At 42.3% G+C, this 26,507-nt stretch overlaps 17 protein-coding genes across 17 annotated transcripts; 11 read left to right on the top strand and 6 right to left on the bottom strand.

Annotated features, from left to right (window-relative positions):
• Nucleotides 1-493: 493 nt before the first annotated feature.
• On the top strand, nucleotides 494-2,173 carry NEMIN01_2137 (arginyl-tRNA synthetase; the record flags this gene model as incomplete). Its single annotated transcript, XM_051478079.1, has 1 exon — nucleotides 494-2,173. The coding sequence occupies one exon, from the start codon at nucleotides 494-496 to the stop codon at nucleotides 2,171-2,173; it is 1,680 nt and encodes a 559-aa protein (XP_051334039.1).
• Nucleotides 2,174-2,562: 389 nt separating this feature from the next.
• On the top strand, nucleotides 2,563-3,084 carry NEMIN01_2136 (beta-1,4-N-acetylglucosaminyltransferase; the record flags this gene model as incomplete). The annotated part of the gene is made up of 1 exon (XM_051478078.1): nucleotides 2,563-3,084. One exon carries the CDS (start codon nucleotides 2,563-2,565, stop codon nucleotides 3,082-3,084), a length of 522 nt encoding a protein of 173 aa, XP_051334038.1.
• Nucleotides 3,085-3,137: 53 nt separating this feature from the next.
• Nucleotides 3,138-4,871, bottom strand: NEMIN01_2135 (uncharacterized protein; the record flags this gene model as incomplete). The annotated part of the gene is made up of 1 exon (XM_051478077.1): nucleotides 3,138-4,871. One exon carries the CDS (start codon nucleotides 4,869-4,871, stop codon nucleotides 3,138-3,140), a length of 1,734 nt encoding a protein of 577 aa, XP_051334037.1.
• Nucleotides 4,872-5,293: 422 nt separating this feature from the next.
• On the bottom strand, nucleotides 5,294-6,316 carry NEMIN01_2134 (uncharacterized protein; the record flags this gene model as incomplete). Its single annotated transcript, XM_051478076.1, has 1 exon — nucleotides 5,294-6,316. One exon carries the CDS (start codon nucleotides 6,314-6,316, stop codon nucleotides 5,294-5,296), a length of 1,023 nt encoding a protein of 340 aa, XP_051334036.1.
• Nucleotides 6,317-6,345: 29 nt separating this feature from the next.
• Nucleotides 6,346-7,563, top strand: NEMIN01_2133 (abhydrolase domain-containing protein 1/3; the record flags this gene model as incomplete). Its single annotated transcript, XM_051478075.1, has 1 exon — nucleotides 6,346-7,563. The coding sequence occupies one exon, from the start codon at nucleotides 6,346-6,348 to the stop codon at nucleotides 7,561-7,563; it is 1,218 nt and encodes a 405-aa protein (XP_051334035.1).
• Nucleotides 7,564-8,160: 597 nt separating this feature from the next.
• On the bottom strand, nucleotides 8,161-12,462 carry NEMIN01_2132 (DNA-directed RNA polymerase I subunit RPA1; the record flags this gene model as incomplete). Its single annotated transcript, XM_051478074.1, has 1 exon — nucleotides 8,161-12,462. One exon carries the CDS (start codon nucleotides 12,460-12,462, stop codon nucleotides 8,161-8,163), a length of 4,302 nt encoding a protein of 1,433 aa, XP_051334034.1.
• A 752-nt stretch (nucleotides 12,463-13,214) lies between these two features.
• NEMIN01_2131 (20S proteasome subunit alpha 2) lies at nucleotides 13,215-13,934 on the top strand (the record flags this gene model as incomplete). The annotated part of the gene is made up of 1 exon (XM_051478073.1): nucleotides 13,215-13,934. One exon carries the CDS (start codon nucleotides 13,215-13,217, stop codon nucleotides 13,932-13,934), a length of 720 nt encoding a protein of 239 aa, XP_051334033.1.
• Nucleotides 13,935-14,361: 427 nt separating this feature from the next.
• Nucleotides 14,362-15,006, top strand: NEMIN01_2130 (20S proteasome subunit beta 5; the record flags this gene model as incomplete). Its single annotated transcript, XM_051478072.1, has 1 exon — nucleotides 14,362-15,006. One exon carries the CDS (start codon nucleotides 14,362-14,364, stop codon nucleotides 15,004-15,006), a length of 645 nt encoding a protein of 214 aa, XP_051334032.1.
• Nucleotides 15,007-15,142: 136 nt separating this feature from the next.
• Nucleotides 15,143-16,117, top strand: NEMIN01_2129 (uncharacterized protein; the record flags this gene model as incomplete). Its single annotated transcript, XM_051478071.1, has 1 exon — nucleotides 15,143-16,117. One exon carries the CDS (start codon nucleotides 15,143-15,145, stop codon nucleotides 16,115-16,117), a length of 975 nt encoding a protein of 324 aa, XP_051334031.1.
• A 49-nt stretch (nucleotides 16,118-16,166) lies between these two features.
• Nucleotides 16,167-17,924, bottom strand: NEMIN01_2128 (glucose-6-phosphate 1-dehydrogenase; the record flags this gene model as incomplete). Its single annotated transcript, XM_051478070.1, has 1 exon — nucleotides 16,167-17,924. One exon carries the CDS (start codon nucleotides 17,922-17,924, stop codon nucleotides 16,167-16,169), a length of 1,758 nt encoding a protein of 585 aa, XP_051334030.1.
• Nucleotides 17,925-18,599: 675 nt separating this feature from the next.
• On the top strand, nucleotides 18,600-19,493 carry NEMIN01_2127 (uncharacterized protein; the record flags this gene model as incomplete). The annotated part of the gene is made up of 1 exon (XM_051478069.1): nucleotides 18,600-19,493. One exon carries the CDS (start codon nucleotides 18,600-18,602, stop codon nucleotides 19,491-19,493), a length of 894 nt encoding a protein of 297 aa, XP_051334029.1.
• Nucleotides 19,494-19,586: 93 nt separating this feature from the next.
• On the bottom strand, nucleotides 19,587-20,339 carry NEMIN01_2126 (diphthine-ammonia ligase; the record flags this gene model as incomplete). Its single annotated transcript, XM_051478068.1, has 1 exon — nucleotides 19,587-20,339. The coding sequence occupies one exon, from the start codon at nucleotides 20,337-20,339 to the stop codon at nucleotides 19,587-19,589; it is 753 nt and encodes a 250-aa protein (XP_051334028.1).
• A 288-nt stretch (nucleotides 20,340-20,627) lies between these two features.
• On the top strand, nucleotides 20,628-21,347 carry NEMIN01_2125 (uncharacterized protein; the record flags this gene model as incomplete). Its single annotated transcript, XM_051478067.1, has 1 exon — nucleotides 20,628-21,347. The coding sequence occupies one exon, from the start codon at nucleotides 20,628-20,630 to the stop codon at nucleotides 21,345-21,347; it is 720 nt and encodes a 239-aa protein (XP_051334027.1).
• Nucleotides 21,348-21,577: 230 nt separating this feature from the next.
• On the bottom strand, nucleotides 21,578-21,754 carry NEMIN01_2121 (uncharacterized protein; the record flags this gene model as incomplete). Its single annotated transcript, XM_051478063.1, has 1 exon — nucleotides 21,578-21,754. One exon carries the CDS (start codon nucleotides 21,752-21,754, stop codon nucleotides 21,578-21,580), a length of 177 nt encoding a protein of 58 aa, XP_051334023.1.
• A 213-nt stretch (nucleotides 21,755-21,967) lies between these two features.
• NEMIN01_2124 (uncharacterized protein) lies at nucleotides 21,968-23,434 on the top strand (the record flags this gene model as incomplete). Its single annotated transcript, XM_051478066.1, has 1 exon — nucleotides 21,968-23,434. One exon carries the CDS (start codon nucleotides 21,968-21,970, stop codon nucleotides 23,432-23,434), a length of 1,467 nt encoding a protein of 488 aa, XP_051334026.1.
• A 379-nt stretch (nucleotides 23,435-23,813) lies between these two features.
• NEMIN01_2123 (uncharacterized protein) lies at nucleotides 23,814-25,025 on the top strand (the record flags this gene model as incomplete). Its single annotated transcript, XM_051478065.1, has 1 exon — nucleotides 23,814-25,025. The coding sequence occupies one exon, from the start codon at nucleotides 23,814-23,816 to the stop codon at nucleotides 25,023-25,025; it is 1,212 nt and encodes a 403-aa protein (XP_051334025.1).
• Nucleotides 25,026-25,398: 373 nt separating this feature from the next.
• On the top strand, nucleotides 25,399-26,507 carry NEMIN01_2122 (uncharacterized protein; the record flags this gene model as incomplete). Its single annotated transcript, XM_051478064.1, has 1 exon — nucleotides 25,399-26,507. A coding segment is annotated over one exon (1,109 nt), but the record flags the coding sequence as incomplete, so codon positions are not given.

The raw sequence follows: 26,507 nt of genomic DNA, 5'->3' as shown, positions 1-26,507 counted from the left end.
AAAAATGCAGTGCTTTATTACTTATTTAACCCATGATTATTAACCATTCATAGCACTAAATAAAGACATTTAGCCATTCTCTTTCTGTCGGTACTCTCCATTATTTACTTTTATTTTTATGCTATTTTACATAAATATAGTACAAGAAAATGTCTATTAGCTACTGTTAATAGAGCAGCAGTGTTTTCATTTATATCATTTTATGGCATCATAATAATCAATATTGAAGGAAAAAGATAATTATTTGTCTTTTTAGCCGTGTAACATACTATACAATTCATACTAGATGGTACAGCTGTTTTATACTGCTGCCGTAGAATAAAAGAGAACCTGTGGCAAATAAGTAAGATTTTTCTGAGCCTATTGTTCATTATGCCACACTTTGTCTTTTGCAAATAGTAAGATACAATGAGTTGTGCTGTATACCAGCTGTCTAGCCTCTTTTGTGCTGATAGTGTGTTCTATTTATTATTATTTTTTTTGTACGTTAAGAATGGAAGAGAGACTGCGCAGCGAAATAGCAGATGCCATAGTGGAATGCACAGGATTTGACAGGGAGGCAGTTAAGAAGGCAATAATGAGAAGCAAGAGCGTCAGAAATGGCGACTTTATGGTGCCATTCTCGCAGCTGACAAGAGATGAAAGCGTTATAGATAAAGTAATGGAGAGCATTAACAGGAGCCCGTCTTCTTCTGTTAAGAAAGCAGAGATGAACAAGCAGGTGCTATTTGTGTTTGTAGATGTAAAGAAAGTGGCTAAAGAGCTGGTCAAGGACATACTAAGCAGCAAAGAAGCATACGGGTCTTCCGAGGAAGGAAAAGGAAAGACAGTTGCAATTGACTTCAGCTCTCCCAATGTTGCCAAAGTCTTCCATGCGGGCCATCTAAGAACTACGATCATAGGAAACTACATACAGAACATATACAAGAAACTGGGGTACAAAACAGTGGCTATTAACTACCTGGGAGACTGGGGGAAACAGTTTGGGTTCCTGGCCATCGGGTACCAGAAGTACGCAGACCCAGAGGAAATGAAAAATGATCCCATCCGGCATCTGAACAGCCTGTATGTAAGGGTGAACCAAGAAGCAGAAAACGACGAAAGCGTGCACGATGCAGCCAGAGACTTCTTTAAGAGAATGGAGGAAGGAGACAAAGAAGCATTGGACATATGGCGCATCTTCAGAGAGATAAGCATTACCAAGTACAAGGAGATGTATGCATCAATGAACATCCACTTTGATGAATATTCAGGCGAAAGCTTCTACGGAGGACAGGCTGCCCTGGATAACATCCTGAGCAAGCCGTACCTACAGGACAGCGAAGACGGATCAAAGATAGCTGATCTCGGAGCCCTGGGGAATGTCATTCTCATCAAGCGAGATAAATCTACCATCTATATATCACGAGACATACTGGCAGCTGAAGACCGCATTAGGAAATACTCTCCGCATAAGCTCATCTACGTGGTGGCCAGCCAGCAAGACCTGCACTTCAAACAGCTGTTTAAGCTGATGGAAAAAGACGGGTACGATCCCTCCCTCTTTCTGCACATAAACTTTGGAATGGTCAAGGGGATGTCGACTCGAAGAGGAACTGTCACGTATCTCTCTGATATCATCGATGAAGCACAGGATGCAGTCCTTGAAAAGATGAAAGACAGCCAAAAGAACGATCAGATCGCTGACAAAGAGAACACATCGAGGATACTTGCACTCTCTGCGATTCTCATCCAGGACTTCAAGGCCAAGCGCATAAAGGACTATGAGTTCGATATGAAAAAAAACACTTCGTTCATTGGAGACACAGGGCCGTACATCCAGTACACTTTGTGCAGGCTGTCGAGCATAGGCAGAAATGCCGTGCATCCCATTGGTGACGTGGAAGGCCTAGACTTCAGTCAGCTCGGGCACGAAAAGTGCTACGAGCTGCTCTTCTCTCTGGGCAGGTATCCAGCTGTGCTCAGCGAAAGCATCAGAGGCCACGAGCCATCGGTCATTGTTACGTACGTCCTTCAGATGTGCCAGCTCGTGAACTCTATATTCAGGGTTGTGTGGGTGGCTAACCAGCCTGAAGAGGTGGCTAGGCCCAGACTGGCCATGTACGAAGCAATACGGTATGTCCTCACCGATGCCATAAAGATACTGGGAATGATTCCTCTGGAAGTCATGTAATCAGCAGCACTCTGCAAGAATTTCTCCATGAAGTATCCAATAAATTACTATATTGTCGAATCTATCTCTTATTTCCATTTTAGCAAATTGCAGTGTGAAAAGACAGCCCGAGAATACCTGAATATTAATCAGTGATTGTGAGTAGATGCAGTGCGTCTTTAAGATAAAGAGAACACTCAGAGACAGCTAATGATAATCCATCATCCAGCATAAAAGAGTGGTAAAGCACTGAGTTTGCTTCTTCTCCTATTGTGGTTACAAGGTGTACATTCTAGAGATTGTGTACGCATTTATATTTAAACTTGCATTGATAGTGTATATTTATTTTATAAGACGTACACTTTGGGAATGTGTACGATGTAAATAAATAGTAATTTGTAAAATTTTGTATGGATAAAGAATGGACTCCAATGATCGTCCTGGGAGGAGGAGGCCACACACAGGAAATGGTGGAAATAGTTAAAAAAGGCCCGGTGTTTGCATCTATGAACATAGTCTGCTCATCATGCGACAGTCTCTCTGCTAAGATATTTAAATCAGAAGCTGCTCCTAGTAAATACTCCCTGTATACAATAGAAAGGCCAAATGATGTGCACGAGAAGTACTCCATGCACAAGATGCTCTACTCTTTGTTTCTATCCATTCTTCTGGTGCTCCGAACAAACAGCCACTTCCTCCTGTGCAATGGCCCTGGGCTGTGTGTTCCCCTGGTCATCGCATACAAACTAGTTTATCCGTTTAGACCCGTATTCTACATAGAAAGCACAACCAGGATAACCTCCCTATCGACCACAGGAGCCATTGTGCAGTACATAGCCAGTAGATTCATAGTGCAGAGCAAACACTTAGAAAGAAAAAGCTATCCAAGAAGAACATACCACAAAATATTCGATATAAATACAATGAAATAGTTTATTAACCACAGATCAATCATCCTACACTGAGACTTTCTATACCAATCTGTTTAGTAGTAGTTAAGAACTAGCTTGAGCAGCTTAATAAAGACACTCGATCCAGCTATTACAGCTATTCCTCCTATTAGCAGGTTAATGGAAAACATGTCCAGAAGACCAGAAGGCAAATTGTACTTCACAATGTCCTCTTCATCTACTCCCACGAGATGCAGTGAAGTGATTATGCGGCGCGTAATCAGCCTGGATACTGGCCAGAGAATGAAGGAGTTCAAGCTCTTTTCAAAACAGTAATAGACCGCTGTCATATTGTTCTCACTCTTCAGATACAGCTTGGAAATAGAGACCAGATTCGGAAGAAATCTGAACACACTCACATCAGAGTACAGAACAATCGAGGTATTTTCATTAGTATTTTCATCTATTGTGTATGTTTCAGTGTACAGAATGTTAATAAAAAATAGCCTTTGCTCTACCCTCTTAAGGAAGACTCTTTTTCTCACCCTGTTCTCTTTCAGCTGGCTGTCCAGGAGCGTGTATCCTTTTTTCTTGAATGTCTCTATGAGTGATGGCGGGTTGTTCTCGAATACAGCTAAAAACGCATTGTTCAGTGGCTTATCTATCGTTCCTATAAGAGTGATCTTCCTGTGGTCATAAAAGGATTTGCTGTACCAGCTGCAGAAGAGGCTTGTATCAGACGGCTCACAAAATATCTCCATATTGAACCAAACAGTTTCTATGCTGACCGACAGAGCAGAGGGCTTGAAAAAATTTACTTCATTTCGCAGTATGGAGTATGTCCACCCAAAAACCATTTCTTTGACGACAAGAACGTTCTTGAAAAAGTAGAACATTCCCCTAAACACTTTTCCGTTATTTCTGAAGTTGGCAAAAAAAGTAAAGATGGGAGACTGGTCAAAATTAGAGAGCAAAAACCCTACCTTATTTGGAATCAGCTTTCTTTTGATCCTGTTCTCATCCACAAACTGCGTTTTCTCTTCATTCACAGGCCTGTACTCATTTGTTATTTTTCTTTTCTGTCTTTCCAGCTCATCAACCGCTGAGTGTGTCAGTGTCTGCAGCTCCTCCGCGATGAGAGGAGATATTGCATTCTCAGACGAGCTGTACTGGAAGTCCTTTATCTTCTGCATGCTTAGACAAAGCGCGGCGTGGTCTATTGACGTTTTCTGCATCTCTTCAACTTCTGTGGAAATAGCCTTCAGTAGGCACAGAGTGAGTTTGTTGGTTTCTATCGAGAAACTCATTTTTGACTGGGCAAAGTTCACTTTTTTCTCGTATATCTGGAACTTCCACTCGAGCTCTATCTGCTCAGTCGCAAAGCTGGCTGGCTTCTGGAGGGCCTGCAGCGACTCGTACTGTGCCCTGGCCTGCTTGTACTCCAAGCACGCTTTTTTTATCGTAGAGACAAGGGACGCGTCGATCGAAGAGGCAGGAGAAATGGAGGGAGGCATGAAGAGGTGGCTGTATTTGAGTATTCGGCTGTGGTTGAGCTTTCTGGAGGGCAGAGCTCTCGTGTATATTTCCGACTTTTCAATGGTTTCTATCGACTGCACATACTCCACAAATGAAATCCTGAGTCTTTCAATTTGCAGTTCCAGATTCTTCTTTTTTCTTTCGTGCGTTTCAATGTCCTTTTTGAGTGTCTTCATCGCTTCGTATGCGCTTTTTGATCTTTCAAGAAAGCCCAGATCATGTGTGCACGCATCTTCCAGAGACAGATCAACCGGCTTATTTATAATACGAGTGCTGCTCTTATTCTCATTCATCGAATTTAAATAAAAAACCAAAGAATGCAATCATGATATTAATATAAAAGAATACTTCCTATAAAAAGAATTAAAAAATAAAATATCACTGGATAGTGTATATCCGCAGAACATTCGCATATAAATGATCTTATAAAGAGAAATAATGGACTAATAAACCACAGAAACCTTCTAACAGCTCATTTTATTTTATTTTCATTTCCAAGTGTTTTATTTTTACTGGCAACAGAAGACCGTCTCGTAGCAGAACGAGAATAGAGACAGATCAATTCTCTGCAAATAATTTACATAGATGGAGAGAACAGTATCTTCATTACTGATTAGCTCTTAGATAAGAGAGATAGCAGAATAAACAGCAGAATAAACAGTAGAATAAACAGTAGATCATTTTAGCATAGAATTTAAGTAGAAAGATATTTGTGCTAGTTGTCTAATGTTTCAAAGTCCAGCCCATCGAACAGATCAGAATGTGTGGATATTTTTGCAGATTCAGGGACGCTTATCTCTGAATATTTTTTATGCAGGAAGTTCAGGGCTTTTTCAGTCAGGAATCCTGTGCGTACGTTGAAAGAGCTCTGTCTGTATCCTTCTGTTTCTTTTATTTTTTGGTAGACATCCGCTCTGTCCATAATAACAAATGCCTTCGAAATGTTCTTCCACACGTACACCTGGTACTTATACGCCTCTGGATCTCCTGTGGGATCATATCCGTACCGTATCCACAGCTTCTTCCACGGCCCAGTGGAGTAGGTGTACGCAATGCACGGGAGAATGTTCTTAGCTGCAGACCACTTGCACATTTTAAATGCTTCCGGGTTGTTTTTAAAGTGCTTTTCAAGGCCTTTTATCGGCCATATGGCTCTTTCTTTGAAGAGACCCTCAAAGACCTTCTTCAAACTTTCGTAGGCACTTCCTACTTTCTTTTTCACAGCTTCTTCTGTTGCAGGATTGGGCTCGGGCATGCTTTCCTCTATTTTTATCTTTCGCACAAGCTGTGTCTTATTCCGTGCGCTCTTGAACTCTTTGAAGTTGTAGTATTTAAATACACCGGAAAGCGTAGTGAGTGGCACGGGGTAGAAGGGAACTGAGTTATCTCTCACATATTTGCTGAAATACTTCTCAATCCCGCCATCGATATCTCCATGCAAATATTCGCTTACTGTGTGGTAAAACTCAAAAGAGGAGAGAGGCATGGGAATGTAAAAATCAGACAAAACAGGGCTCATGATGCTCTGTATGTGCCCGTACACACGAACACCCTCCAGCCCTCCCTCTGCAATGTACATCGAGCTATCACACTTTCTCTCTTCCAGCCGTATTTCTTTTTTCTGAAAAGAGCCTTCGAGATAGAGTGACTCTCCAGAGAATGCGTACGAATCAAACCCGCCCGGCAAGTGCACTAAAGAAACACTTTTCAAGCCCGCACAAACAAATAAATTCTGCATTTGAATAAAAATTTCCATGGTAAATATTTATGCTCAGAAAAGCACTGCTGGGAGTGGAGAAAAGCAGAAAAACAATCCAGAAGTATAAGCTCAATGCGTACACCTTTTTTTCTTTTACATCCACGCTGACATTCTTCTCCGTTCTTATGGGAATAAAGTGGGTGATACTGATATACGTCATGTACTACATAACAGCATGCAAAAAAATTACCTCGTACTATCAGCCAACACCAGAGAACATTCGAATAGTTTCAAAATTAAAAGGGCTGGAAAAAGTTTTCTATCCGCACATTCTCTGGCTGCTTCCCCAGATACAGACAGTTTCGTACATCGTAAGAACTCCTCTCATCCACAGCCACACACAGGTAGAGATGGAGCAGGATGATGGAGGATCTTTCGTAATAAACGTGTACGAGCCAGAGACACCTGCAGTGCACACAGTTATCACCCTGCACGGGCTCGGAGGATCAGCGAACTCCAAAAATGTAAGGATACTCGCATCGCACCTCCTCAAAGACGGTCACAGGGTAATTGGGCTGAGTGCTCGGGGCGGTATTCAGAAGCTGAAAACGCCTGTGTTCTACCACATAGGATGGACAAAGGACTTAGTGAGCACGATTAAGTACGCGCTGAAGACATACACAGGCACAGTGTCTGGCATAGGCTTCAGCCTTGGGGGGCACTGGCTGACTAAAACCTTCGGTGAGCTAGACTTGCACTTCACCAAAAGCGAGATAGAGAGAATAAAAGGAGGCATGGGCATTTCCATTCCCTTTGACTTTGTGAAAATATCGAAGTACATGCAGAGGCCCATACCCAAGCGCATATACAACAGAGAATTTGCGAAGAAGATACACCGGTTGGTGCTGAGAAACAGGGAAGTGTTCGAAGAGAATGGATACGCAGTGTCTGAAATATTAAAGGCAAACACAATGCACGACCTTGATCTGCTTCTGACGTCAAAAGTGTTCAACATCCCGAATCTGGAGGAGTACTACTACAAAGAATCGTGTGTACGGGTTATTTCCAAAATAAATAAGCCGTTTCTGATACTCAACTCAAAAGACGATCCAATTGTCCCGCTGCACACGATTCCGATAAAGGAGTGTGTGCAGAGCACGCATGTGATACTGGCTCTGACAGAAAGAGGAGGACACATGGGCTTCCTAGGATACTCAAACCACATAAGCTATGCAGAGGAGGCAGCTGTTGAGTTCACCCGAGTTATATCTGACAAAACAGAGTGAAAGAATAAACTTAGCAAGTGCTGGAAGATGAAGATCAGATTGTATGAAAAGTAGAGCTGAGCAGGAGTTATTTCTTGCCACATGGGCGGTGTTGCTATTTTTCTTCTGCTTTTCCGGTAGATATTTAATTTTACCGGTAAAATGTGAGTCTAGCTGTTAATGTTGGATGGCAAATAATTGTAGTAGTGGCTAGAATAAAAAATAAATAAAAATCAACGTGTTTTATAGTGTAGAGACCATCAAAAAGCAAGAAATAGTCAGTAATAGACAGGGATAGTTATATCTCTTTTTATTACCCTAATTGCTGTTTATCCAGTAGTTATAACAGCACCATTGCTATTATCATTATTTGTATCATTTTTCACAGTATTGGCTATTGAAAAGTAAAAATTTTAACAAGTATTTTCCAAACATCTGATAGAAATAACAAAAATAGAGAAATTACTACACTGCACACCACAAGAGAATAGATAACTAGTGTGTTAACACCATATTTAGCTCATTAGCAATTAAGAGCATCAGCAAGTGCTCTATCACTGCTAAATAAACCACAGCTCTACTGTCATAAAATGGGTATAAATTCATAGTATGTTTATTTTACTGTGCATCCAATGCATACCCTATCTCCGAAGTGTTTGTCCCTATGCTCACAGGTTTCCCAATGGCTATGCAGGAAGAAGGATTCGTCAGGCCGTCCACTGCTCCATCTACCACTGCATCTTTAATGAAAGAGTACGCTGTCTCAAATGTTATTCTCTGGATGGGTGACCCCATCACTGAAAAGGCTCCTCTATTGAACGCAATGATAGTGCCCGTGTGTGTCATGTAGTCAGCGATAAGGGAGAGGTGCCTGTAGTCTATCTTTATCCCGTACACCTCGAATACAGCTGCTATTTCCCGTATAATGGCAATCCGTGCTGCCTCAATGCCCAGTGTGCTAGCTGTCTCCCAGATGCTGTTAGATCTGCACTCAGAGAGATCCATGAGATCACCCAGCAAAAGATCGCCCACTGCGTTGTGGAGGCCGTACATTGTGCCCTTCTGTATCAGGTACTGGCCATTTGCATACGTGCAGCTCTCAAATTCGGCGTCAGTTTTAAGAAGAATCTTTTTAAGGATGTTCTCAACTCGGGGAAGATAGAGGGTTTTGTACGAAATAGGAGCATGCAGCGTAATGTGCACCCAGGTGCCGTCATTCGTGCACGAGGGATCAGACACTTTATCCATTGCATCGCACTCGGGCAGATCTTTCTCCTGCTCCTCTTCCAAGTGTTCGTTATTCTCGTTATTTTCCGTGTTCTCACTCTGCTCTTCTTCTGTCTCAGATGACTCTTCTTCCTCAGACGACTCTTTATCATCCCGTGCTTCTTTGTCCTGTGCATCCGCTGCGCGCACGTCCTTAACACTCTCTGTTATCTGCTGGTCTGAGAGGGACTTGATGAATGCCTTCATGTTCCTGCTGAACATAACGAAGAACTCGCTCTGCAGCGTGCTCTCCACCAGCCCAATAATGCCAGGCAGGGGAAGCAGAGAGATCTTCAGCTGCCGCACAGGAAGTCCTGTGCTGTGATCAACAAGTACCTGCTCGTCCATCTTGATAGACGTGATGACAGACATAACACTCCTGCGCCCAGAAACTCTTAGCATCTCCATCTCCCGCGCGCTAGGCTCTCTCGTGGCAGGCACAGATATAATCGGCGTCTTAATGTTCCTGCTGGCAAACATCACAAGCTCCTTCAGTCTGGGCATCCCCAGGGTCACGTTCTTCCCTCCTACCCCTGCAAGATGGAACGTGTTGAGGGTCATCTGTGTCGAGGGCTCTCCTATGCCCTGCGCTGCAAGGATCCCCACTGCCTCTCCTGGCTCAGCAGCGGCCTTAAGGTACCTCCACCACAGACTCTCTTTGTGCTCGCTCGCTGATGATGACTCGTGGAAAGCGCGCGACACTTTCCCCTGCTGCGCTCTCAGATTGTACAAGTCCCCCACCTGCAGTCCCACGCTGGAGAGTATCTTGGGCTCCACAGGATTCTCGTTGAAGAACTGGTGGTTGTGCAGATACGCTGCTTTCTCCGGGTGTATTCCGTCCTCTCCGTAGACCATCTGAATCACAGATCCATCTGAGTCACGCACGCTCCCATCTGCCTCTATCTTTATTCCCTCTAGGTGCTTGATAAGGCACCTTTGCAGATACCCTGATCTGCTGGTTTTAACTGCTGTGTCAATTAGCCCTTCTCTACCCGCCATGCAGTGGAAGAAGAACTCTTCCTGGTGCACACCCGTGAGGAATCTCTGCGATATAAACCCGTGGGCGCGCGGAGTGTCCTCCAGGGGCAGGAAGGTGGGAAGGGTTCTTCCCGTGGGCATAATGGGCACTCTCATTCCCTCTAGCTCCTGCTGTCCGAGCATCGATATGATCTGGCCCAGATTGACGAGACTTCCCTTCGCCCCTGAGGCCACCATCATGTACATTCTGTTTCTTCTCTTCTGCAGGCACAGCCCAGCACTGGCTATTTCCAGCACCCTGGAGGAGCACTCTCCCGTTGGCTTTCGCATCTCTGCATCGAGCTCTCTTTTGTCCTCGGGCACTTCTCCTTCTGCTGCTGACTTTGAGGTCTTTAGGAGGAAGTCTGGCTTATTCTGCAGGAACTCCCTTGATGCGATGCTTCCTGCAAGGAGCCCTTCCTCTATTGCTGTGTGTCTTCCTGTTTCAGCTGCGCTCTCTATCATCAGGTCGTCCATTGTGCAAGAGTGCCCAAAGACGATGAGTGCTCTGTTGAAGAGCCTTCCTATGGCCGTGAGGAGGGCGTTGCTGGCTGTTCCTCCGTACTTTTCATTCACTGCATGCGCGAGCCCGTACGGTGCCGCGCCTATCTGCGACTTGTCAAACGACCCAGCAATAACTACGCTCTGTCTGATAATAAGTGTGTCTCCCAGCTTAGATTTGCACGTTACGTTTATCTCTATCCCCAGGTTGCGGATCACAGCTGTGATGGCCTGCTGCCCAGTGTACAGCCGCTTTGGCCTGAGGATCGCAGGCTCTTCCAGGAGGAATCTTTTACCCCCTGCACTTCCCCAGAGAGCAGAGACAATCATCTGCGAGTACTCGCCAAACTGAATGAACACGTTCTTCTGCGATAGAAGAGCACCCATCACCACGTGGTCCTGCACATGGCCTCTCACAGGATCACCACTCGTAGCGGATATGAAGCACTGGTTGGTAGAGCATATCTCAGACACCTCCACCTGCGATACGATATCCTGGGGGAAGTGCACGTTCATCTCATCCCCGTCAAAGTCTGCGTTGTACGAGTTGCAGTTGACGTAGTGCAGTCTGATGGTTCTTTCATTGGGGAGTATTTTGACCTTGTGCCCCATCATGCTCACCTTGTGCAGGGATGGCTGTCTGTTAACTAGCACATTGTCTCCTGTGCGCATGTGTCTCCACACCTTCCTGACTCCAAATGACATATTTTTGTTTGGGAGCTCTCCCGTGTATCCTGTGAGAGAGTCTTTGTCAGTGATGGAGTGTGCATTGCACGATGCCCTGGTGAGCAGCTGGTTGGCGAGGTGCATTCTCTTCTCCTGTGTGATGTGTCGCAGACTTATCAGCCCTCCCGTGGCATCTTCTATGTACTCAGCCCCTGGATACACTGGGCCGTTTATCACTGCCTCTCGCAGCGATTCTATGTTAACAGGCGATATCCCCACGGGGATGGTTAATTTGCATGCGAACTCCTGCGGTATCCCTACTTCATCTACGGCTATGGCTGGGTCTGGGGATATAACTGATCTTGCTGTGTAGTTGACTCTTTTTCCCATGATATTATTTCTGAATATTCCCTCCTTTTTCTCCAGTATTTGTTTTACGCCCTGCGTGACGCCCTTGGTGTTTTGGTTTGTCACGGAGTACAGGGAGCTGACTGCCTCCTGCAGGCGTATGTACGCACTAGTCACAGATTTAGCTGACTTATCTTCTATGTTGAATATCTCCATCGATATTTTGATGATCTCCTGGTACACAATGCTCTTCTGGTGGTGCGTCAGCATGTTTCCTCTGGAGAGCTTGTTCATCGGCCTGCACCCCGGGGGAACCACAAGGACCACCTCGATGAAGAACATGGGAAGAAGGAAGTTGTATCCTGTCTGTTTGCTGTGCATCCTGTAGAAGAGCTCTGAGAGGAAGGTCTCTTCTTTTTTTGTTATCTGCTGGATCATCTCCACTGCTTCCACCGGGAGTAGGAGCTCCTCCCTGAGTTCATCGGCTCCTTCTTTTGTTCTTTTTGTTCTCTCTACCACTATACAGTTGTTTTTTGTGGATATTTTATGCGGTGACGATCCGCACCACATGCATGGCCTGGGAGCCTGGGCTAGGAAGCTGTTTAGTACCCTGTGCACAGTATTAGAGTGCACTTTTGGTGCTCTGCTCTTCTTTTCTGTCTCCTGTGCTATTTCCTCTATTTTCTCAAAGTTTCCTTCTTTTATCAGCTGCTCTACTTCATTCGACTCTGTGGGGTATCCTTTCCTCGCCAGCTGCAGCTGTCTTGTGAGTGCTTGCACGTAGTCTTTCCCTGCTCTGAATCTGTGGCACACGAGACAAGCCTGCTTCAGGAGCTTGGAGAGCAGGGGATGCGTCATTGGGTTGTATACGGGGAGGGGAAGATCTATGTGCCCAAAGTGCCCGGGGCAGTTATTGTGTCTCAAGTGGCAGTGCTCGCACGAAGAGTCGCCCACTGCGCCAAGCCTGGGGTCGTATAGGCCATTTCTCACAGGATGACCCAACTCGTTGAAGATCGTGGGGTCTACTATCTTGAGAATGCTTTCTTCTCTTATTTCTTGTGCGGTGAACATGGACAAATTTAGGGCTTGTCCTCTGAAGAGTAACGGTCTCTCTGTGTCCATTTATTTATAAAAAAATAATTACGAAAATATAACTGAAATTAGCTTTTGCTGCTGGAAAAGATGTAAAGCAGAGGGAAAGTATTGATCTACTGGAAGACAGATAAGTATTTGTAGCTTAGATAATCTCAGATATGTCTAAGCTAGGAGATAGACCATTTACTCTTCTCTCATTCACAGTGCTCTAGGCATATTCACTGCATTTGTGTGCACTTTTCTGATGATGGGTAGTGTTCTCTTGCAATTACTTGTGCATTGTTTGTTCTTCTCATTGGGGGTGGAGCTCGCTTTTTATTTTTACGATCAAATGAGTTTTGCATTTTTAGTTTTAGAGTTTGCATGTGGTGAATAACTCTACTACTTAACTATGCAATGGCTAAATATTCTCTACTGCAAAATACATCCTAATTTTAGCTTTCACTTTGTTTTCTAGGTTATTTCATCTTCCAGAACTTTCCAACTCAAATCTTTTTCTGCTAGCTAAATGGCACATAAGCTCAAATGAAGAATAACTCGAGCATATAAATACAAACTCGCTCTAAACTATGTAGTAGAGAGTAAATACCAGAGAATTAAAATAGGTGACAAAAATATGCTAGTGCAAAATACTGTGTATAATGAAAGAACAGTACACTACATCCACTCTTATTCCTGTTTATTCTCTTTTTCTGCTCTTTCAGCTGTCTCTTCTGTCTTTCTGCAGTTTTTGCTCTAATTTGCTCTTCGATTATAAATAATTATTATATTCTTTATTTATGTCTCAGAACATAGACGTAAGCGGAAGATACACAGACACAGGAAACATACTGCAGATAGAGTATGCACGCAAGGCAGCAGCCAAGGGGCACACCACGATAGGAATAGCCTTTAAAGATGGAGTTATCCTGGCAGTGGACAAGAAGGCACCTTCTAAGCTCGTGGATATTAACAGGCTCATGTACATAGAAAGCATCTCCGATGCATATGCCATGGCATACACAGGGCTTGGGCACGATGCCTTCGTAGTGAAGCACGAGCTGAAGAACTTTTGCGCGCAGATACTGGAGGCAAGGGAAAGAGAGCCCCTGGAGGAAGAGTTCTTCGATCAGGCCAGGGCGTACTTAAGCCATTTTACATCGTACATGTCATGGAGGCCCGTGGGCTGTGAGTTTTTGGTCTCATCTCAGACGCACAAAGGAGTAAGTCTGTTCCACATAGATCCATCAGGCTCAGTGAACAGATGTAAAGCGTACGCAGTGGGGCTCAATGCACAGGCAGCAAAGACAGAGCTGGAGAAGATACACACGGACATCATAACAAGAGAAGACGCGGTGGAGGCAGCTGTCAGAGTTCTGCATCTGTCAAAAGACGAGCTGACTGAAGGATCTTTTGTCATTGAGATGGTTGAGATCCTGAAGGAGGAGGGAATAAAAAGAGTCTCAGAGGAAGAGATAGGCAAACTATCAGAGGGATTCCAGGAGGACGCAGGGCACTAGGCTAAGAAGGAGAAATCAGTGCAGAGAATAATCAATAAATACAAACTTATCCGTACGAGCATTGATTGGCATTGAGAATACTTTCAATATTTTTTATTTTAAATTTTATTTTACTCCTACCAGTAATAGTCTATCTGTACAAGGAAATAGACTCTGCTCTTATTTTACTTTTATTCTCATCTGTGCTGTACTCTCATCTTGCTTACTCTTTTAAGTTTCTGTTCTATTTGCAGTTCCTCTTTGTTTCTGCTCTTATGTGCGCTCTTATCTTAGATACTGCTGGTTTTATTCCCAGCTGTGGTAGTGCGTGCTCTCTTCTTCTCCATTGCTCTTCTCATTTTTACTGTGTTTTATTCGTGGCCCAGATATTCCTCTTTTTTCGTGCGATCTTCTTGGATTATATTTCCATTAATTTTTTATTTGTATTATGTACGGCACACAAGGTGGACTGTTTGCTTTGGATAAGGGAACTACCACAGCGTCATTTATTACCAAGGATGGGGTGGTGGTGGCAGTTGACTCGCGGGCAACATCTGGCTCATACATTGCCTCGCAGACAGTTAATAAAGTCATACAAGTGAATAAGTACTTGCTGGGGACAATGGCAGGAGGTGCTGCAGACTGTTTCTACTGGGAAAGAGCCATGGGGAACTACGCCATGCGGCACGAGCTGAAGTACGGGGAAAGGATCCCTGTGGGGGGTGCTGCTAAATACCTGTCTGCAACCCTTAACAAATACAAAGGGAAAGGCCTCTCGATTGGGAGCATGGTCTGTGGCTGGGGATCATCTGGTCCTGCTATATATTACGTAGATGACTCTGGGAACTGCGTGGAGGGCAAGATGTTCTCAGTGGGCTCTGGGTCACTCTTTGCCTACGGAATACTTAACACGGGATATAGCTACGAGATGGAGAAAGAAGATGCGATTGAACTGGCGAGGCGAGCGATCTTCCATGCGGGACACAGCGATGCGTATTCAGGTGGAACTGTTAGCATATACTTCATAGACGAGAACGGATGGACAAAGGTAGATGCTCAGGATATATCTTGCTTATATGATAGGTATATGTAATAAACATTCGGATTATATCTGGCTCATTGGCTAAAATTTTTATTTTTGTTTCTTGGAGTCTGCAGCTGATTTCTAGCACGTGCACCAATCAGAGCGAGAATGCATTTACTTTGTTGTTGTTTGTTTGTTGGTAGAAATGAGAGCAGATGCACACGGAGAGTGGCTGACCTCTCTGCTTCTGTTTGTGATAAAGGGATTGCGCATTAGCATTCTTCCGTTCGATCTGAAGGTGCTTCTATTGACGGGCATAGAGTACGTGGCGGGATATGTGTACAAGACCATGCACAGCACAGCACAGAGTGCAAAAGAGGAAAAAAAAGAAAAAGAAGGTGAATCGCGGCCTAGAAAGAAGGCTGTGATACTTGACGGAACGAGCAAGCACGGAGCACTTCTGAAGAACCAGCTGATAGAGATGGGATACACAGTTGTGTACCCTGGAAAAGAAGAGACGCCTTCAGACAGCTGCATAGCCATACCTATCTCGATAAGGAATGAAGAGTCAATTGATCTGTTCGTTAAAAAGGTGATCCTTCTGGGCCGAATTGATCTGCTGGTAGTAAACTCGGCACAGTACAAAGCAGTAAGGAACAAAATAAAGCCAATACAAGGAATAGAAAAAAAAATCATCCCATCAAGAAAAAAAACAGGATTCATCAGCAAGAACGAACTGTACAAAGAAAGCGATAGGATACTGCTGGAGAAAGACCTTAATGCCAGGCGCAACTATTTATTTAACTTTCTCCTGATCAGGGGACTATCAGACAGTTTGAAAGGAGGCGATGGAATGGTGGTTCTGTGCGTGCACAGGGTGTTTATGCTGGTAAGCGAAAAAAAGAACACTCTTCCCAGCTATTCTTTCTCTTACTGCAACAGCCAGCTGTTCAACGTGTTTCTGGGCATGGGAGCAAAGGCAAGGTACAACTATCTGGACATTCGCGTGATAGGATGCGACTTCCTCAGCGACATATGGATTAAGACAGTCGAGCACTGCGTAAAGCAGAAGAAAAAAGAAGAGCTGCAATACTTCAACAACTGCACAGCAGGAAAGATCGAGGGACTGAATGCAGACAGAGCGAACGACATATGGGAAAATGCAGAGATTATATCCTAGAGGGAATATTTGAGATATTTTATCAGAGTGTTTGAGAGGAAGATTTATTCTAGTAGAGAATTCGGGTTACTTCAGGATGGTCTAAAATCGGGTCTACAATCCTCCACTGCGATTCTATTTCTGCAAGAGACGAGAACCCGTGCACTTCCTTTTGGAATATAAGCTGATTGAATAAATGCTCGTATGCGTCTATGTTGTCTTCCGTGTTGGGTATTGGTATGTTTACCTTTTTGGCCAGTTTGTTTTTGTATTTTATTTCAATCGATATCGACTCTTTTGGGGTGATTTTCACTTTTATTTTTCCCGTGATGTTTTTACGCTGTGTTTTTTTCTCGGCTGGTGAGACCGTTTCCTCCTGGCTTTCTTCTGTTTCTATGCCCTGCTCTGCTGCAGCATATGGTGCGCTCTTTTCTGTGCGCTCTTCTTTGCTGCCCAGCATTTTCTCTATCTTTTCCGTTAGCTTTGTATTTTCATAATCTGCCGGATGTGTTTCTGCTTTTACGAGCTTCAAGATTGCTTCATCTGTTAGAATGAGTATTACTGCTACAAAATGAGCAGGCATTCTTTTTCCTGCAGTCATTTTTAGCGGAATGCTCCATGGCTCAGATATTTCTGTTTCTGTTTTTATGAATGTTTCTTTTATCGATGGATCTAGTACCGGCTCCTGTGCATCTTCTTTATCTGCTGATCTTTGCTTGACAAATTCTCTATTTATGGATGTTTCGCTTAGAGACCTTCGCAGAGTAGAAGGTACCTCTCCTGACTTCCTAATGACATCTGCATATTCTGCGTACACCCCGAACAGAGTGTTCTCTGGCTTCAGTGGCTCTATTTTCTTGAGTATTTCCATTCTGCTGCCATTTCCTGCGAGTACGGTGGCAACTGATAGTAAGAGGTGGTTCTGAAGAACATCCCTGCATGCTCCCGACGTGTTATAGTATCCTTCCCTTCCCTCTACGCCTATGACCTCATTAAAGTATCCTTTTACTTCTTTTACATATCCAGGAACAACCATGTCCTTGAGCACACTTGCATTGTATATCTCCTTGTACCTGACTATTACATTTTTAAATAGATAGTGATCTATGCACAAAAATCTGTCTGGATTGTTCTGCAGCGGCTCCTTTAGCTCCAGAAATGTTTCTAGAGATGTTCCAACGGGTTTTTCTATTAGGACAGTGGGTACTACATCAGAGGGCCCTTTCTCCTCACTCTCCTGCACACTTATTCTCTGCAATCTTTCTCTTACCTCTCCTAAAATAGTGGGGTATATCTCAGGCGGCACTGCTAGGTATATGTACAGCTCGCTATCCAGCACTTTCTCTTCTTTGTAGTTCATTTCCAGCTGTTCGTACACCTTGTCAATTATTTTATCGTACTCACCACTGTGATATTCTATTTTCTCCACTGTTTCTTTTAAATAAACGATGCTTGGGTCTATCCTTCTAATAAAATCTACTGTAGACAGCTGGCTTCTTGCATACCCCATGATTCTTGGGATTATTATCCCGTTGTTCTTGAGAATGTCTCCCTGCTTCATCTTCCTGTGCAGTATTCTACTGGCTGTTGCTTCTACATACTTTTTCGTATTCACAGGATCCTCTGGGTTTGCTATGGTAATGGGGCTGTATTTGCTTAAGTTGTGCGCAGATGTGGAGCTGCTGAGGGTTCCATCCGTCTGGTTTAGCTCTGTCTCTGCGTACGCTCCTCCTGTGCACTCGCTTAGTCTTCTCCTGAACACTTTATTTATCGCAGGGAATATCTTTTTCTTGCTCAAGTCTCCCGTGCACCCTGCTATGACTAGCATACAAATATAAAATAATATCTGTATTAATTCAAGAAATTCTACACTTTTGCATTCTTGCAGAAATCATTTTCAAGCAAGGAAGAAATTAAAATTAGCTTGCAAAGACTTTCTCTTTTCTGCTCTGCTTCATTCTGCGAGCTTTAATAAAACCATGTTCTAGATCTCAGAAATAGCTCAAGCAATAAAATGAAAATAAGAAGAGAAAAGGCTTTTATTGCGTAACAAAGCTGGAAATAATCCATCGTGTGCCTAAACTGCATCACCAAGACAGTTTTGCTGACTGCACTCCTGTTTGTTTTACTTCACCAGCTCATGCACTCTAAGATTACCGCTAGTAGATCACTTTACAAACCGACCACTAACCATTTACTAAATTGCAATGTTCACTGCTCCTTCACCAATTTATACCAATATTATGGTCTACAGTATTCTATATGTCTCTTGCTGTTTTCTTTGTGTAGCTTGTAATGTAGAGTCCTTGTGTCTTCCAGTCCTACCTGTGTTATAGCCAATAACTGCTGTTCTTCTGCATTGGATAGCTCTTTGCTATTTGTTTCCTGAGAATTTCTTTATTCCTTCATTTTCTATTGCTTCTCTTTTATTCCCGGTAATTCAATTAATTATTTGTAAATTTGCTCTGTGAAATTATATATACACATTTTCTTTATTTTTATTATGAGCACACCCATATGGCTATTAAATGGCAGCTCCAAGACGGTTATTCTCAAATCAATTCTTAACGACATAAATGGAATGTCGTACTATGATGATATATTTAACATCATCGCATCCTCCACTTTTGCCACTCGCATAAACTATTTAACAAAGGCATCCATGGTTGTATTTCTCTTTCTGCGGAGTAAGTCTATCCCCATCCTGATAGAAGATGTCCTTATTTACTGCAACAGCAACAAAATGGCGTTCTTGTCACTGCTTGCAAAGAACAAAGGACTGATGCCAAACTCACTGGTGACAAGAGAGTACGTGAGCAATGTCCTGTCCAGAATATACGAGACATTCAGAGCACACATTAAGCTCAGCTACTCTTCCATACACAAAAAAATGATGGTTCTGTACCACTCCAACTACTACCACAATAAGTCTCCTCTCACTTCCATATTAATTTTGTGTTTCTACGACAGCATAAAAAAGATAAACGTAATAGTCAAAGAACACTACCCCACAACAACGATGTACAGCATACACAAAGAGACAGCGCGCATATCAAAAGTGCTGAAGGAAGACCCAACAGACATACTTTTAGCAGATGAAGCAGCAAACAGCACAGAAGAAAACGTAGAGAACGCAAAAAACAGCAAAAACAAACACAAAACGCTAAAAATAAACCCAAGAGCAGAAACACCCACCGCAGAGATGATAAAAAGACAGGAAAAAGAGAGCAAAGTAGACCGGGCTATTCTGCTGTACATAAATGGAATAGGAGCCGATGAAAACTACGCCACAGACTATGAAGGGCTTTTGATCGAAGGCATGGTAAAAAGAGGATACAGTAAGGAGATGATCATGAGCCTTACAAAGAAAGGACTGGAGTACTACAACGAGTACTAGAAGGCAAGAAAAAAGTGCCTTGTAGATGTACAGCGTATAATTATAGAGAGATATAATAAATACTAATCAAACAGATGTCTATTTCTTTCTACTTTATTCTTCTGATTTATCGAGCAGCTTGTACTGGAGTATTTTCAAGGTTTTTACTCCTGCTCCGTCATCTTCGATCGTGCTGCTAACTATTTCTATCTTTTTTGTGTAGATGGGAGAGTCTAAGGTGATTGTTTCGTACTCTCCTCCCTCTCCGCACATGTTGAAGTCTTTTTCGGTCAGCCCTTTGTGCTCTTCTATTTGGCTATCGATGTATTCGGAGTATTTTGCTCGTACTTCACTGAGATTGCATCCAACTAGTGTGCTCAAAAACCCTCCTCCTTTCACTATAATTGCATTTATTCCCGTGCTGATCATTCTATCGATCAATTTTCTCTGGTCCATTCCCCAGAGATATCCAAGCATCTCTAGGTTAAGGCGGCTGCACACATTCTTTACTCTGTTGTACTGGTAGACTGAAGAAATAGCGCCAACGGACACACCTGTGAATGAGTACATATCCAGAAGAGACTTAATAGCAGAGTGCAGATCTTCTATTTCATCGTCTTTTTCTGCGGTGTAATCTATGCTTCTTATCTTGGAAAACCCGTTTGTGCTAAACTGGTGCAGCGGAAGACCAAGAGACTCTGCTATCCCAGGGAGAACATCGCAGCCCGCGTACTGGAACATGAATGAATCTTTTTCTTCGCACATTTTCATGTTTAGCAGGCAGACCGCTGTGTGCCCCTCTTCTGCAGCTATCTGCATATTGAAAATACTGTCTTTTCCTCCGCTTACAAGAGCCAAAAACTGCATAAAATAAAAGTAAAATCGAGATAAATGTCTTGAAGAGGTAAAGCAAAAGGAAAAGAGAGATGGACAGAGCAGAGAAAGAGCAGATAAAAGGATGCAATCAGTAATAGAGAGAAGATGGAGAGTGTGAAGAGCTCTTCTGTTTGTTACTCGTGTGTGTATAGATCTACCCAGAAATAGAAGTAATTCCAGCAAAAGAGCAGTACTAAAATGAAAGTTGAAAATATTTCTTCATTATTCTCTTGTGTAATTATTTCTGCAGTGACTAAAATCTAAAAAAATAAACTTGAGATGAAGAAAGACTTGGCTGAGGAGTACATAGAGCTCATAAAAATAGCAAAAGAAAAGAAAAAAGAGAACGAGCTGCTGTATCCCATATACAAGCACAGCAACACTCTGCTAAAGAGCATAAAGAACACAAGAGAGCTAAGACTGGATGCCTATTTAGCTGATGAGATCATAGGAGAAGAAAGCAAGAGAATATTCCTGCAGTGTAGCAATAACATAACAGTCAGCAGCTACATAGACCTAGTCAGCACAAACCTGTCAGCACACAAGGCCCTGGCCAACGCACAGTACAGAGGAGCACACTTTCCTCCCGTTCTCTCTCTCAGAGGACACATAACAAAGGCAGTAAGAAAACCAAAAAAACAGAAAACAGAAAAAGATCAAGAAAAAGCCAACAACGATGAACAAGAGACACAGACAGATGAAATAGACGCGCCAAAGGAGATAAAGAAGATATACAGGATACTGAAGGAAAAAAAAGAAGTGGAGCTATTTCGGCTGGTAATTGACCCAAACTCATTTGGTAAAACCATAGAGAACATTCTTACGCTTTCGTTCACAGTGAAGGTAGGAAGGGCATTTATTACAGAAAAAGAGGGAGTGCTATACGCTACACTGGAGAGAGTGGAAGAGCCAATAGACACGCACTGTATCATAAGTGTAACAGAAGAAGATGTAAAAAGAATAGCACACGAGATGGATATCAGAGATACCATGCTGTAATTTGTATTGCAGCTGCCACAAGAAGATGGATAGAGTGCAAAGTGTGAAATAAGTAAAATAAGTGTGTTTATTGGCCAGTGTGTGAAATGAGTGGTGAACAGATGAAATAGTGTCTGAAAGTGTGGGCAATTTTAAATGAATAATTTTATTATGTGAGAGCAGAAAGTTTTAGGTATTAGATCAGTTGCCATCAGTGAAAGCTGCTTAGATTGCCAGTATTGTATTTTTCTTTATTTGTTGTTGAACAGTATGCTCTCGCTCAGACTGTACGATGCATATTTGCTTTTCCGAGAGGGCTTTTGCGTGTTGCAGTCTATTGAGCTGGCCAGAGCATCTATTTGCTTGTCTCCCTGCTGCAGTGACTCAGCCGAGGGGTTTTTAAAAAGTTTCTTCTCTTTGCCTTTCATTTATGCGCAGTTTATATTGCGCTTTATTTATATTCAATTTCAAACTCAATTCCAAACAATTAACCAATGATTAGCCACACACTCTGATTTAACAGTAACCAATACAAAGGCGCCCCATGCGCCATGCTTAGCCCAATTAGTGAGAGAAACAGAACTCTTGTTTTTATTGGTGGAAATTACTGAGAATACTTAGTTGCAAATGTTTTAATCAGCATGGATAATTTAACAGACATCAGAGTCAAAATAGACATTGAAGAGATAAGGAAAAAAGTGCAAGATCTGAATATACTGAGCAGTGACGGTAGAATGTGTGCATGGAATATCAGTCTGCTGCTCAGCGGCCTAGTGCAGGATCATACAAAAATTACTGTATCTGGCAGTGCATCTCCAGAGAGAGTGGGCGATTTGGCAAGAATGGTGCAGGCAAGAATCTTTTATATCATCATGGGGTCATATAGCGCGCTGATGGAAGATCCCGGCAATAAAAAGCTTTTTTTGGTAATAAACAGCAGAAAACAGATAGAAGTGCAGGAGAATGGACTATCGCAGAAACTTAGCGCTAATTTTACCGCATGGTATGCAACAGTAAAAAATAACATGAAAGAGAAGGACTTGGATGAGCTGATAAAGCACACAGCACACATACTATTCTCTGGTATATACAATAACAGCCTAAATCCAGATATAGGCACCTATCTCTGTTCGTTTGAGAATCTTGTATTTGGGATGCTAGGCTTAGATCAGAGAACAGGTAGAATAGACCTAGAAGATGTTTTCAGCTGTGATGAGCTGTATACAAAAGAAAAAGATGGAAAGCTGTTTATAGACTATGGATTGGAGCTGTTTTTTGAGAACTCGCAGAACCAAATGTTTAGGGAAGACCTAAAACACGGCATAATTAGTAGCCCTGCCTATGCTAATGAGAAGTTCAGGAGTGCACCGCTGAAAGAGCTGTCTGATCTTGACAAAAAGATAATCAGAACGATATACAAGAACCAAAGAGATATCAGGATAAAACAGTATATAGAATATCTTACCATACAAACATTCTTGTATCCCGGGAACATCTTTATGAACACCACATGCTACGAAATGTTCTTCCACGGTGAGGGTCTTTCCAAGCTGTGGAGCGACTGCCCAGAAAATGCACAATTTGATATTTTCCGTAACATAGATAAGATAGAAGATGCGCTAGAGAAAAATAAAATAGAAGAACTAGTGATATTGAACAAAATCAATAACGAACTAGAATATAGAAATAGCCTGGTCTATAAAGTACTGAATGCTATTTTTATCACTTCACTGTGCCGCTATGTGTCTAAATCGCTCAGTGACTTCGACTCAGAGGAAATTAAAAATAAAAGCACCCAAAGACTGCTCTATGAAAAGGACGCAATAGACCTCTACCAGAATAGCTACTCTCTTCTTGTGTCTCTCCTTAAAATCAAATCAAATGAGCTCTCTCAGGCTGCCAGGGATAACGCAAATGCAAATGTTCAGAGCTACTACAAAGTCATAAGAAAAGTAGTAAAAAACAAGACAATATCAGAAAATGAAAAAAGGCACAGAAAAATAAGAAAAACAGCTGTAACAATCATAATTATGCTACTTGTTTCTCTTACTGTCGCAGCAATAACCTACTGTGCAATCAAATACTATACGCTATTGACGAGTAAATAGGTATAGAAGCTTGTCCATGCATTAAAAATAGGACTGAGAGAACAGCACCATCTCTAATATCACTCTTTTCATGCTAGTAGCATTTTATGTGCTCACTCTCTATCGCTATGTTCATAGTGAGCTATTTACTTTTGACTAAATCTACCATTCTATACAGCTTCATTCTACTTTCCAACCTTCATCTTTCTATTTGAGCTCTTCTAACATTTGCTATTTTCTCTACCTACTACGTTAATCATGCTCTGTTCATCTTATGGTTTCGGCTTTCCCTTCTGGCTGGTATAATCCTATTTGCAATTTTATTTTGTTTGGCTTTATTTGGCGGGACATTTCCCGGCACTGCAAAAAGTATAAATAGAAATGACGAAGCACCCTCAGAATGTTTTATGCAGTGAATGTTTTATCAAGCAAAGGAAGACTATCCGCAGCCTGGGTGGCGGCATACTTTGACAGAAGGCTAAGTAAGCACGACATCCAGCAGGTGAGCATAGAAGAGACCGTGAAGTCCATAGAAACAGGAGAAGTGCCAGAGCTTGCCCTAAGAACATCAAGCCACATTCTCCTGGGCCTGTCCAAGATACTCTTCAGAAAAACAAAGATTCTCTACGACGAGTGCAAAGAATTGTTCATAACTGTCAAAAGAAAAAGCCCAGTCGATCCGCAGCAATCTCAAAAGATCAGCAAAACAGAAATAACATACCCCATCAGTCTTTTTAAGTATGTAAATCTGCCTGCACACTATGCCACCGCAAATGCAGAAGTGTCTGAAGTGGAGATAGGAAGAGGAACAGTTGATGGAATGATAAGCAATCTAGAGTACTCCATCAGTCTGAACAACATATCACTTACGCTCGCTGAGACTCTATCAGACATTCACAGCACAGAAGAGAGCGAAATTGTTGTAAATAACACAATGGAAGAGCACACTATTTCAGAGATAAAAATGCAGGAAGACGAAATGCTGCCGAACATATCAGCTATTTCACACTACGAGCCATCGCACATGGCAGACACCCTGCTGAAGATCCCAGAGAAAGAAACAGCTAGAAAAAGAACAGTCGAGAGCCATGAAAAAGTGAAAAAAGTAAAATACGAAAACAGCACAGAAGTAGAGAATAAAAACATAAAGCCAGCCAAGATGCAGCCAGTAAAAATAAGATCGCATCTTATCCCAGAGAAGCTGAGAGACATCTACACCTTGATACAGAGCACACCTGTGGAAGAAAAAGAAAATAAAACACAGGAGCAATCCATTGCAAATATCTCCAGCGTATCGCAGGCAGTAAACAGCAGGAGCTCGTTCAATGAATCGTTCAACGAGTCTTTCAATCACATAGAAAGCACTTCGATAGAAATCCCTAGAAGGGAGTCGGTGCTTGCCATTCCTGCAGATGAGCCGTCTTTCCTGCTAATGAACAATGCTGACCTAGATGGAATCATGTCAGAGGGCAGCTCTTCGATAGACTTGGAAAGCAGCGACATCAGAAAAAAGACACAGTCATTTATTCACATGCTCCGGAAAATATCAGAGGGCACATTAAGAGCCGTCCAGCCAGTGCCATACGGCAGTATTGCAGTTGAAGTGATTTAATTTCCAACTGTTCGTAAATAGCACAGTGCATAACGGAAAGTAAAGATGATTGTGCACACATAACCAATGCTGCAGTCTTAGACGCAGCTGTAAGTAACTCATAAATAATAAAAGTACACTATAAACACACTTCTCTCTCAGTGCACTCTTTACTCATTATTCATTTGCTGCTAGCACTGTCTTCACCGCAGAGCACAACACAAACTATCTCTAGATCTTGCTCATTTTAGAATAAAAGTGTGTAGAGCGGCATAAAATAGTGCAGAACATGCAGATTGGTTTGCTGCAAAAATAACAAAAAGTGTAAACATATTTTACTTTTATTGGTTGCTGTCCATTAGGAGGAATTTAATTGAAAAATTTTTGTGTTAGTATGGATGTTGCAATGCAAAATAGAATCAAAGTGCAGTTTGACACTAGAGAGGTAGATAGACTAGTGCAAGAAGCCATTCAAGAAGCCAATTTGATGAACACAAGATACACGGATGCTTTCTATTTTGCCTCAGTGCTAAAAAACAGTATATCCAAGCATATGACAGCTACTTTTGATGATAACTGCTGCATAAGTAACGACTCTAAACATAGCATTATCAAAATAGCAGAGGTGTACATATGGAAAAGACTATTTGAAGAGTATGAGAAAGCACAAAAAATAAGAGCAGAGGAAAAACTCACCATCTTCAATCCAAAGGGGATGATAAAAATAAATGCAGACGAGCTGAACGCGGATGTCAACTCATTCATCAACAACTGGTTTTCTTTCATACGCGCTGGAATAAAACACGGTGACCAAGAAGATTATATACAGAGAGCTTGCTTTGAGTTTATGGAATATATGTATATTATGAACATAGTTCTGAACAAAGAGTTTTCCAGCTTTGCTGAATTTCTGAAAGATTTGAATGCGGTAACAGATGATGTGAATATTGTTCACAATGACATTTGCAATTCTGCTTCAATCTTTGACGAAAGAAAAAGCGCTAAGAAGCCTGTAAGGGATTTACTCGACTGGATATGCGGCAACTCAAATCTCATTTCGACTGCGTTTGGCACCTATGAAGGAAAAAAAGAGAAACCGCTGGATAGCAATGAGATAAAGATTCTCAAACATATATACAGATATAGCAATGAAAACTGCACAAGAATGCAGAAGATAGTGCAGATAATAAGAGCATTTGTGTCTCCTGCAAACGTCTTCATGAACTATGAATACTCTGAGCTATCCGATGGCTTTGGCATCGCTAAGTTCTGGGAGGGACATACACAAGACAAACCATTTGACATTTTTAGCAATTTGGAAAAAATAAGAGATAAGCTGGAGAAAGATAACGTGAAGAGGAGTGACATAATATGCAAAATAGAAAATGAAATGAATTGCAAGGGCGATGTAACTCATCAAATGATGGAGTATGCGTACATCAGTGCATACAATCTTGTCTGCAGAATCTTTGCAAGTCTCAGTAAGTACAGCCAGAATAACTA

Source organism: Nematocida minor (assembly GCF_024244105.1).
Source record: "Nematocida minor strain JUm1510 chromosome Unknown 7776, whole genome shotgun sequence".
Classification (NCBI taxonomy): Eukaryota; Fungi; Microsporidia; genus Nematocida; species Nematocida minor.
Note: the sequence above shows the minus strand (reverse complement) of the source record. Positions and strands in the feature narration are given on the sequence as shown.